Source organism: Echiichthys vipera (assembly GCF_963691815.1).
Source record: "Echiichthys vipera genome assembly, chromosome: 9".
Lineage (NCBI taxonomy): Eukaryota > Metazoa > Chordata > Actinopteri > Perciformes > Trachinidae > Echiichthys > Echiichthys vipera.
This window is the reverse complement of record NC_139834.1, coordinates 31,057,052-31,069,911: the sequence shown is the minus strand read 5'-3', so window position 1 is coordinate 31,069,911 and position 12,860 is coordinate 31,057,052. Positions and strand designations below refer to the sequence as shown.

At 41.7% G+C, this 12,860-nt stretch overlaps 1 protein-coding gene across 1 annotated transcript in view; it reads right to left on the bottom strand.

Moving 5' to 3' along the window:
- The window catches only part of LOC310951196 (immunoglobulin superfamily member 21-like), a gene marked incomplete at both ends in the record, with an annotated part of 46,148 nt that extends 34,346 nt beyond the window's left edge, over positions 1-11,802 (bottom strand). The window contains one exon of the mRNA XM_083919319.1: positions 11,739-11,802. Coding sequence (XP_083775445.1) covers positions 11,739-11,802 — 64 coding nt within the window. The remainder of the gene's footprint in view (positions 1-11,738) is intronic.
- Between the last annotated feature and the right edge of the window lie 1,058 nt (positions 11,803-12,860).

The window sequence follows — 12,860 nt, the reverse complement described above, 5'->3', positions numbered from 1 at the left end:
TTTTTGTCACTGATTAAAATTGAACAATGCAATCACCAGGCCAGAGTTTTTTTTTTTTTAATCCCTCAATTTTGGGGCTAAACAACAGTGGCTGGACTTCAATAGTGATCGTGGACAGCCGGCTACAACCGAGAAAACAACTAATGAAGCCTGTTGCTGGTTATGTGGTGGATGAGATGTTGTCCATCTCCACAGTGGACTCTTTCAGACAGATCCTTGAGAAAATACTGGACACAGGTGACAGAAGACTCTAAAGTAAAAAAGTGTTTACAAATAATACACTGTGATAGAAGCTCTGGCTCAGAGGCAGAGCGGGTCGTCCTTTATTCAAGAGATCGGTGGCTCGATCCCCAGCTCCTCTGGTCCGCATGTCGAAGTGTCATTGGGCAAGACACTGAACCCTGAATTGTTCCCCGTGCTGTGAATGTGGTGTGAATGGTTAGATTAAATGACGATTAGATGTCCACTGCAAAGTCCATTTACCCTTACCAAAGATACAGACTTTGTCTCTACAGCTGCAAATATCTACTCTGCTTTATTCAGGTGATGCAGCAGTTTCTTAATCTTGCGACTACAATAAACACAACAGTAACAAAATCTCAAGCTTAATTTCAAATTCTGGTTAATGGCATTTCTGAATCCAAATGTGTATAGAAAGATGAAAGAAGGAGACATTTGATGAAAATGGTGCTGCCATCTTTAATGCTGTGTTTACATCATAACGCTTCTTTTAGCTTCAAGGAAGATATGCAACAAGATTATACAGAATATATATGATATTTCCAGTCAGTGTGAAATAAGATGACTTTGACAAAGTTAAAAGTTGAATATGGAGAATGAGCAAAACACCGTCATCAAGTGTCTCAAGATCGTAGTTGCAGGTTTGGCTGAGATGGAGTAGACGAGTCTTGCTCCCACAACTTTGGATAATTTCATGTTTCAGGACCCCGAAAGTCACTACAAATAGTAATATTCGTCTTGTTAGACGCCGACGCCTGCGACCAGACAGACAAGACCACAAGACCAGGGGGCGAAGGCTAGAACCGCAGACGAGGCAGGTGGCAAGATCAGCACAGTGGCCATTACTAACCACTTCGAAGTGCACCGTGCAGCCCTCTCTGCCAAGTTTAAAGTCCTCTCCCTCAATCTCAAAGCCTTCATTTCAATGCTCGAAGCAAAGCTGGAACGTGTCCATGCCACAGGGTCCGACCCTGCTCAGAAGATAGGCTCCCTTGAGGTAAATGCAAATTTACGAGATGAGAGTCTGCTAACTCTGGAGGCCTCCTGTGCCACACTAACAGAGAGCAACGCTAAGCTGCTGGCTAAAGTCAGCTAACTGGATCAGTGAAATAGTGGCGGGTCCGCAGCCAACAGCCTTCTTCAAGGAGCTGCTCATGGAGGTTTTCGGCGAAGGCTTGCACCACCAGAATGTGACAGTGCTCACTGCACACTAGCTGAGAAGCCTAGGCCAGGGCAGAAACCACAGACAGTCATCATCAGGCTGCACAGATACCAGGTGAAAGAGAGAGAGAAAATCATACACGAGGCCCGCGCCAGGTGAGGGAAACTGCAGTACAGAGGCTCCTCTATCGCCATATACGAGGACAAGGCAACGGAAGATGGTGGCAGAACGCTAGGAATACAGAGAGGTGATGTCAGAGCTTTACAACCTGGGCTTCAGACCCACGCTGCTGTTCCCTGCCAAGCTGGTCATCACGATGATGTACGGAGGCAGGAAAGGGCTCTCTACGGTCAACGAGGCAAAAGCCTTCGTAACATCTACCCACATGAAGGAGATCTGATGACCGCAGAGGGTTGTTGATTTCACCGCAGTCAAGCCTCTAACATGTTATCTGGATAATCCGGAATTTGTGTGTTGCAAACTGGACAGGTCAGAGTTTATTTTTAGGCCGCAGCGTTAATATTTAAAGTCCTGACGGGCTGCTGGTATTTGCTCTGTTAAAGGGGTTTCAACAGAAATCGCTAAATGGACATTTTTGAACACACTGTGGACATGTTGACTCGGGATCCAGTATTTTCTGCTGTTTTTTGAACTCCCAGGTTATTTTTTTTCATCTTTCTTTCTGTGCCTGCTTACACTATTATGAGAATTCAGATTATCTTTAATCGGCCTTTTTGCCAAGTACTAGAAGCTCGTCTACATGCAGATATCAGTTCGGTATTATACATTATTTTCACTGCTGTATTTTATTTTATTTAAAATTTCTATAACCCACCGCCACAGGGTCATCTGAAGTACTCTTGGTCAAAGGGCTTTACTGAAGCCTGAAACTTATCATTGACTGATGTACAGAGGTGACCTGTATCGATACAGCATGTGCATTCTAACACAGGGTGGACAGTGGCCTAAGGCATCTTGGTGCCCATTGCTGGTTAATTTAAGTTATTGTCTGTTCTGGAAATATTATTAGTATTTTTTTTTTTTTTTTTACTTTTTATTATTCTCATGTGACTCAAGGGGTCAAACACTGATATTTAAGGGAGGAGACCCCTGTTTAGCTGTTAGTTGCGAGCTGGAGAGCTCAGGAAGGTTTTTTTCTATTGGAATAGGCCTAAGATTGGTAACAATTATTTTCGTTTCAGTTCTCTTTTATGTTTTTTTCCTCTGTTTTATGTGTTTTTGGGTCTTCAATGTGGTGCAGGATGTGACTCTCAGCAGATCTTCTCCTACACAGGTTACACTATCCAAATCAGCATACACATCACAGTTGGGAATTTCTGATCCTTAAAGGTTTAGAAATCCCCATGGTAAAGCTTTCTCCTTTTTTCCCATGTAAACCACACATTCTCCCGAATTGATTTATTTTTACTGAATGCATGTGAATATCACCCAATAGTCACTTCTGACCACGCTCCTACTACAGTTGACATTAGTTTTCCACGGGATACAATTCACCTTTGGCTCAGCCTCGCTAAGCCCCGCCCTGCTAAGTTACTGTTGCTAACTCAGACAAGCTGCCATAGCTGACTGCATGTTTACAATGGTGTCAGTGTCAAAACGATTTATAAAGAGGCTCTTGACAACTTTAGGAGCCAGCCAACATGATTTAATATCGCTGAGGGGCCTTCAGAAAGGTCAGCAGTATGCAATGGAGGTATACTGTATGCGCAATATTTTAAATTGGAACTTGGTAAAAAATAATTAAATTAGAGGCACAGGTCTTCAGATCGCAAAGCAGGAGAGAGAAGCCTCACATAACATCCATTGTCATTAATGAACAAAAAACAACATTGAAGACAAGCATTGTTCTTGTACAGCAGGGTATTGTATTAAATTAATTTACCAATTGTTAAGTTAACAATTGTGTCAAACTGGAGAAGCACTGAAATTTAGCCAGATGTATTTGTTTACTGGCATAGTATTTAATGACAAAGTTATAAGTTTAAAATAAACCCTGTTGCTTATTTTCTCGGGATACCGCGTAACGCTGTTGCATGTGCCCCAGGCACATCATTTGAGCATTTTTACTTCCTAAATCCTATGTAAAGCCCAGAAAACAACAAAAGAGTCGCAGGCTCTAATGGTTGTCTATGGAGTTAGACGCTAAGAATGTCTGAGTCCGGGCTCTCTCGGCCGTTGGTAGTTAAATGCTATTGGTCCGTTAGTGTTCGGGAAAGGTGCTGATCCAAAGGTGAATTCCATGTTCACCTTTCTGTGTACTTGTCTGCAGAATTCGATAATGCGGCATGCGTTTTAATGCTGTTTAACTCCTTTCTCTCAGTCCATGAAGTGAATGCTTGGCCTATATTGACCCTGGTTTTTGCCCGTCTCCAGTCACTCAGCTGCAGGATAGGCAAACTCCATTTCACCCAGTGCCAGCCTACAGTAGCTGCACCCAACAACAGACAACCCTGGCAACCAGCAACGCCCAACGCTATTGGCTGCTACAATGGAAACAGAATGGAACAGAAAGCCATTGTCATACCCGTCAAAATGTTTTAAAATATTAATTCAGACTAAACATTTTTTTATGGAAAAGCCATACTTTCAATCTGTACTCCTCAAAACGCCCCGTGGTTGTGTTATTTTTGTAAAATATAGCTTTTAATAAAGATACTACATATTCAACCTTTAAGAGGAAACTGGGAAAAAAGGGGAAACTGGATTTTACAGGTTAACAGATAACAATTCAATGTTATGGTTGAACCAGGAAGGTAAAGTTCCAAAAACAAAGCATTTTTGTTGTTTTCACAGAAGCATATTTCGTACAGACCTTTTCTTGAAATGCAGATCCAGACTTACTGACACTTGAATATTTAATATGCACTATATCCCTGAGAAAGGATGGGATTAAGCAGGGATGTACAGTTGTTGCTGCTGCTTCTGCCTTTCTTTATGACACTTTGGTTCTTATGTGTTAGATTAGCAGCACAGCATCAGTTGGTGCTGTTAAAGCAGCAAAGCGTGTTAATCATTCCATCCATTAAGGCCAGCTGGCCTGCAAGTGTACTCAGCAGTGAAGTAAAAGCTGACCCTGACCTCTGGCAGTCTAATAAACACACAGACATCTCACACAGCTCACAGCTTAGATACACTAATCCCCAGGAGCAACAGTATTTACACAAGGCACCACATTTAGATGTTGCCATGCTGTGAGGATTTGTATGGGTTCAATTCCAAGTCTACATGAATGATGCTCCCTTACAAAAAAGCACATGTAAAACACAATTCACATGTCCACATGCAGAACACATAAAAATGTATATTAGATAAAATGCAAAACCATAGATACCAATACATACATACATACATACATACATACATACATACATACATATAGACTATATTTCATTGGAGCAATTCACATAAGCCTTATAGTGTTTGGACCTGCCACAGGTGGAAAATCATTGTCAGATGTATCGCATGTGAAATTTAAAAAATACATTTACATTTACATATAATTTACATAAAGACATGATTGGTTTTCAGGTTACTATCGGGTTTAGCGTCTGTACATGCTCCGTGGGTTATAAATTCCCCTCCCCACTCTGCAGCAGTGACTTTTGACCTGAACGTGAAAAAAAACAACAACAGAGCGTTCCCTTTAAACCGTGGGAGGACTTCGCCATGGCAACTAACATCACTACCAAGAAGACCTGTTTCTGTCCTCATTCTGTCCAAAAGTCAGCCGCTTGTGATTTTTACAAAGGTGAACAAAGCCGTATTCCGACCAGCTGTATGTTGGCGGAGCACCACCTACTATACCGGAGGAAGAGTTACTCCGTCATTTTCCAATTCAACCCCTTTCATGTTTATGAGGGGAGCTTCAATAATCCCATTATTCCCTTAACCGGGGTAAGGCCATTTTCCAGGTATTTAACCGCTTCATCAGTTCATGTACGCATCTGACCAGGCTGGGACTGGTCTAACTAACTGGTGTGGAGATCCAGGTATTTAACCTTTCACAAGGCCGATGATGTCATGTCTGTGAAAGGTTAAATTGCTGGATCTCCACACCAGTTAGTTGGACCAGTCCCAGTCTGGTCAGATGCGTACATGAACTGATGAGGCTTCTTGGATGAGAGGTGAAACGTCTTCTGTTGAAGGATATATGTATATATGCTGATTGTTATAGTGGTTAAAAGTATCATATTAGGTGTTATACATTTATACTCTGTGTTCATTGTAATTTTCATGTATTATGCAGACAGTAAGTGCTTGTTTCTCAGCCTTGAAACCACTGCGGGAGTGTGTGCAGAGGAGATTTAAAAAGGGGAGTTTTTGTAGCGGTCAGTGGATAGGGCAACTACAGAGGACACTGTCAGTGGGTGTGTGATATATGCTTATATCTATAAAGGAGAAGTGTACTCTGTATCAGCAGATCTCACCGGGCTTGCAGCCTGAACAGATGTGATTCTCTGTGGTGACACCTCCAAAGATCTTTGTATTAATAAATATTTTAAGCTTGTTTGTGTCCAAACTGATCACTTCTCATCAACAGATCCGAGGGGGGGCTTGTTCACTGCGTCAACACTTCCTAGACAAATAACCAAGTCCAGTTGCTTTTGACTGATATTGCTTTGAGGATATTTTATTGGATGTTGTTGGAGTGGCCTCTTGAGTGACAGCTAGCCACTGGCCCTCACTTCTCCTCTGAGGTAAACGTCAGCCAGATGGACGTATCTCCCTCCCCCCAACGTCACATACATGCCCTTTTTTGGTAAGAGGAAATGAGGCTGAGTCAAAGTCTGACAAGATGGCGACTCCTGTAGGTGAGGACGATTGGATAAAGTTGAGAGAACGGACCTGGTCGGGTATGCTAGATCCATTTTTGTGAAATAGCACACATATGACAAATTCACATTTTTGGCACATCTAAACTAACGATAGTATGAAAACATATAAACTGTAATGTCACATGTAGTATCAAAAGGGTTTTAAATGCAATGGACATTTCTCACGTGAAAAAGAAATCATGTGATACAGGCAAATATAATTCTCAAATACGTCACTCATGAAATTTAAGACCTCACGTTCAAATTTCACATACAGTATCACTTCACATGTTATTAATTCATGTATGGTTTATCATTTATGAAACAGCATTTTACAAGTGATTCATTCATATATAGCTACGGTACAGTTAAGTTTTGGACATTTCACATGTGGGCAGAAGTCACATGACAGGAACACTTCATTTACAGATATTTCCCATGTGAAATTCAAGGTGTGACGTGAAAACAATAATTTCATGTCGTCAAATGTGGTTTTTCACATATGAAACGTAGTTTTACATGAAGAAGTGACATACAATCCATGTGCTTTTTGGACATTGTAAAATATTACACGTGGACTGTTAAATTTTAAATTTTACATGTGGAAAGGTACATTTTGTGTGTGTGTGTGTGTGTGATGTTAGTGTTGGCCCTCTGGACTGGGACTAAAACCAAAGGCACCTTGCAGAGCAGCAGTCTGGCAGGGCTGGGAAGCGCTCTGATGCCCTCTGTCATCATAGTCAGCCTCACCTCCACTACACTGGCCTGTTCTGCATGACGTCAGCCTGCCCACAGATTATTTTCCCCATGTTTTTCCTTTTAATCCTCCCTACAGCTTTTCATCCAAGGGCCAGCCATTTGCCAAACTCTGCTTTCCACACACACAAACAATGTGGCAGAGAGATTAACACATATCAGAACAACACTGAAACGATAAAAATACAATGATAACTGATTCATAATGTCCTGTGTAAACAATACAAAGCAATCATTTAACCGAGGGAAGGCATATTTTGGAATGAGATTAAGGTTAGTGATATGAGATATTGAGGAGTGATATCACTGTCCCACACAGTTTAGGTTTGGCTGTGGACATTGACTGCTTTTACCCTATTTTAATGTGACAAACATAGAAATGACAATTCAACAGTTTAGCCTTTATAGAGAGCTGTGAACTGTTGAGTGTTTGATAATCCATGCCTTGTGTTGTCTTTGCTGGGGGAGGTAAATCTGTTTTAGGCACTTTGTAAATGTCTCCCAGTATAGAAGGCAGTCTGTTCTGCTGTGAGATAAGACTCCACACTCAGACATATCAGGAGCTGGTGAAAGACTACAGAAACTGTTCAACTAGTGCTGCTCTACTGTGCATTGTGAATGGTGGACATCATGCAATGCATAACAAAAGCTGCTTTTAGTGGGAAATACGGGAGGTTCACCTCATGTAAATACCTGTCTTTGATCACTCAATCGCTCAGTTCTATATTCAGGGCAACTACATCTGTCATCCAGCGAACAAGCTGCCAATCTCAAGGCCAAAATCCCACCTGAAAGAGAACTGGCATATGAAAGTCCTTTCATCTTCTGAATATCAGGAACTCCTTTCCAGAGCAAAAGAAGCGAAAGACTGAACATTCTGTTCTCCAGTCTGACCAGAAACATCTATTTAAATCATGTCTATGTGTTGAAGCTGCAGTCGGCAAGTCTGGCAGATCAAGTTGACACAGTCAAATTTCAAATGTTTACAGCTCTCACGCCTCTACCACCAAATCCCTCCCATCGAGTGCTCGTCAGTGTGTGGGCACCAGATTCCTGTGAACGCACCAGTCTCTTCTCTCATTAATAAACAGCATGGAGTACACGCTACATGGAGGTAGGCTGGCTAACTTACTCATAGATAGCAACTGCTTACGGAATTTAGCGTATGCCTAGCTTGAGGCGAGTGCCTGTGATATTGTAACATGCACGAGGGGGGATCTGTGGCGTGTGCACATTTTTTGTATTTTTAATCTAATGCAAAGTCCTTGAATTCTGCTTTGGGATTAAAATCATGCACTTTGTGGTTTGAACAGCCCAAGCATTTAATCATTTTAAAGTACAGATTACCTTGAGCAATATGGGTCAGAGTCAGACAATGGGCTTTTTATCTCTGAGGGGAAGAATCTCCATACAGCATGAGGTGACTTAGATGACATCTCTCCTGCTCTGAAGCCACATCACTACGCTGCCTAAACATCTGAACTCCCTTTGAATTCTCTTTTGCTTTATATTTGAATTGATTGTTACCAATGGGAGCCATGGGATGGAATGGATTTATAGTAACACAGCAGTATGTTCAGTTGATGTTTTCAGGTTTATTTTATGTTTTCTTATTTTATCATGGCCAAATGAACCTGTTCAGAGGGCCCTGAAGCAAATATTAACGGTCCTCCCCCTTACTGCAACCCTATACCCATTCAATAAAAACATTTATTTCTTTAATGTTGGTGCATGGATAAGGTCAGGGAAAGATCATGGTAATGGCAGATACAGGTGGGTTAAGTATGGTCAGGCAAATCAATCAATCAGATCAACGAAGCATATTACGTACTAACAACGTTGAGGCAAAGGGTAAAGGATATTTTCCATTTGTGTAACGTGAATTCATGGATCAAAGGCCCATTTTCAGGTGCCCGGTCCATATTCAATAGAAGGATCACAGAGAAAAAAGAGTTAGTGAGCAGCTGCTCCATATCTGCTCATCTCATCCTTGGAAGCCTCCATGTTGTTTACACTAAACAGTCTCTTCTCGTCATTTTAAATCCACCTCAAAACCAACGCTGATTGGACGTCCGCTTGGCAAACTTCTCCAGATTTTCTCCGCCACATGTTCCCAGACTGATCTGAGAGTAAAATACAATGGAGCTCAGAGATCAGGATGTTCTCACGGGGCTAGAGGCTACCTGTTCATTATCTAATTTAATATAATATAATATAATCATTTAAACCACATTTACACACCCATGCACAGCACAGGGCGAAATTCGGGGTTCAGTGTCATTGTCTTCCAGCATCAGAGTCAGACGTGTCACATGTCCTTCCACAGCGTCTGTTTCCACTTTGCTTTATAAAGGACACGCCACTTCGTGAGTGTTGTCAGTGAACAAAAAACATGAGCTTACACATTTCCAGGGAATATTGGGCTGTGTATTGTACAATATACTATAACCTGTTGCCTTAAAGTTCCCATTCAGTGTAGCACACACCATCAAGAAAAGGCTTCAGTGTCGTCCTCTTCTCTCAATGAAGAAAAACTCACCAGTTCCAGTAAATCTGATGCTATTGCGGCGTCTAACCTCTTTAGGAGTCGACATTTTTCCCCTCTTGTGTCATCGTCACTCTGCGCTCCCCCCTCATCTGCCACTAGCTCCTCACAAGACACTGTTTGGCTAGGTGATTTCTAGCCAAAACCAAACTCATTGCTTGAAGCCTGACAAGATGGATTTTCTTGTGACATGTGAACGCAATTCTCGCATGATCTTGTGGTATCAAGAGAATTTGTCTGCTGTGAAAGGTAAGCCTATGTGTACACATACAAGGATATGTTTTTTCATGTCAAGATTTTGTTTTTGACTCAGGGCCCTTCAAAGCAGGGCACATTACGTATATGGTAATGGTGCAGGGCCGTCCTTTATGGATTTTCTACTTCAAACATGAACATTTAAGAGCAAATGTGCAGGGCCGTTTCTAGGGGGTGGCCTCCTAAAATCTGAATGGCCACCCCAGTAAGAGACCTGCATGAGCATCTTTAACAGGCTGTAGCAGGCTCTAGCTTAAAGCTAGAGTGAAGATATCGGTGACTAGACTAAACATACAAAGGTAACAAACATGCTGGTACCATCCATAATAGCTTGTTGTGCATGGGGCTAAACACCACATATTTAGTCTAAATATTGGCAAGGGTAAACCTGGCATGGCTATTTTCAAAGGGGTCCCATGCGGAGGATGTTATAGTGTAGCTTCTTTCTTGTCTCTGTGTGTGTGTGTGTGTGTGTGTGTGTGTGTGTGTGTGTGTGTGTGTGTCGGTGAAAAGAGAGAAGGGGGATGAATTATATGTTTATTCTGCACTTTCCCCCAATGTTGTCGATAAAGTAACTCACGTTGTATCCCTGTAGTGACGGAATTGCACTTTTCCTGTTTTAGTGTAATTTCCTTCATACTATCAAATTATGTAAAAGACTGTTGCTCTAATTTCTCAGTATATAGACTACGTTAGATGATCATAACCGAGATCAGCCGTATAAACGGGATATTATTGTCCATGTTAACGCACTGTTGAGATGCAAGCAGAAACTTGCCACATGAATTAAGAGACAAAAACACTGTTTTACAAAATAAAATTTGTTTATTAAGTATACATTTACGTTTGTATTGCATCTCGTATAACACCCTCTTGGTTAAGGGCATTAGTGCATCATATTTTCGCGCAGGGGGGGCACTATGAATAAGTACAGATGACAACAGGTATGTTATTTTTACCTATTCTGAAATGGTGTGTTTCCATATTTTTCCATAGAGTCCGTAAACTGTCTAGGAATAAAGCCTAAGGATCGCAACTCAAGTTTCAAGTCTGTGCAAGTTGATTTTCATTCTGAATGGAAACCACTGGCATAACAAATCAACAAGAGGCTTCTGAAGAATATAAAGGAGTTATCTTTTATTTCTTTCCACCGCATCTCAAGATTGTTCCAGTTGTTGTATAAAACTTCTAGCATATAGCCTATGAAGACTCCTGCCATGTGACTGAAGTGCCCTACGTGGGTAAGGTCAAGACTATTAAGCAAACTCCATCTGTTGATGTAAGTGGAAACTGAGTTAAGATTTACATATTTTTTGTCAAATTATTTTTCCAAAGGTCAGTGGCCAAGATGATTTGTAAATAATTGGCTTAAATGTGTAAACACACACACACACACACACACACACACACACACATACATTCCTTGCCCTTCTCTTGCTTACTTGCCATCTGCACATTTGCACTCTTTACATGTTTGTCAAATTCTGAATTTCATTTGTGATTTATTGTGTTGTTGTGTTGTTTCTGTTGTCTTTGTAATCTGTTTCTATGTGAACACTCACTGCATAAAAAAATATTCCCTAGTGGGACGATAAAGATAACCTTGAACTTTGAACACAGCACTGTCAATGAAAAAATAGGTTGAAATATTCTTGGTGCAGTGACAGGCACCATGTAAGAGTGTGTATTAGAAACAGAGTCGACTATGCCAAATTTCCCCACCAAAAAACTTCTTGAATAGTCAGTGATCATCATAAGGCTGACATCAATATTATCAAACAAAGAATGATAAGAGCAAGCATATTGTATCACCTTCAAACAAAAACTACCTGATATTATTCATTAAAACTTTTTACAGCCTTCAAGACTGCCCTATTCTTGACCTGTTTCAAACAGTACAGAAGTGTCCTGGAGAAGCTGCTTGTTGCGGGTAATTTCCACTTACCAGCTGTTAGACTGAGAGTGTGAGCAGAGAAGAGAAGGCAGTAGAGTACAAGAGGACCAGTCATCCTGCTGGGTGGTGCTCAGAGCGACGGATGCTCCATCTGTCATCAGGATGGAGGACGACGTTTGATATCCCATCCTTCATACTGAGGCTGCCTCACTCTCCCACTTGGGTTTGTAGTCAGAGGATTACGGCAGCGGCTGCTCGCTCTCTCTCTCTCTCTCTCTCTCTCTCTCTCTCTCTCTCTCTCTCTCTCTCTCTCTCTCTCTCTCTCTCTCTCTCTCTCTCTCTCTTTCCTTTCTGAGCCCCTGACTACTTTTATCTCCCTTTTGCTCTCTAGCTTGGTCTACAGTCATCTATTAATATCTAATCTAATAATAATTCTAAAACCATCTAATAATAATTATTAGGTTAAATGATGACTCTAAATTGCCCTTAGGTTTGAATGGATGTCTGCCCCAGTCCCAGCTGTACACAGGCGTGAGGCGGGGTACACCCTGGACAGGACGAAAAGTCTATCACAGGGCACCTAGAGACAAACAGAGACAGACAACCGTTCACACCTATGGGCAATTTAGAGTCACCAATTAACCTAACACGTGCATGTCTTTGAACTGTGTGAGGAAGCCGGAGAACCAAGAAAACCCACGCAGACACGGAGAGAACATGCAAACTCAACACAGAAGGGCCCCAGCCAGGATTTGAACCAGGAATCCTCTTGCCTCTTGCCTTATGCAGTGGTTGTTTTGTTCCTCCAATGTAGAGATCTTTGCATTCCTCGTTGCATTGGACAGCATAAACCAGATTGCTTTTGTTGGTGTGTGGGGTTCTGTCCTTGGGATGTACTAGACTCTGTCTGAGTGTGTTCCTGGGTTTGAAATACACAGGGATGCAGTGTTTGTTGAAGTTCCTCCTGAGTTTCTCTGATACCGCAGCCACATACGGAATGACTGTATTGTTTCTATTGTTTTCTTTTTCTTTCTCAAACAATTTGGTTTTCTTTCTGGAAGCAGTCACCGTTTTTACAAAGATCCAGCTGGGTCAGCCACAAGTTGTAAAGGCGCCTCTCAGGTGCTTGCGTTCTTCTCCTTGAGCCTCGGAGCTGGTGGGTACGTTATCAGC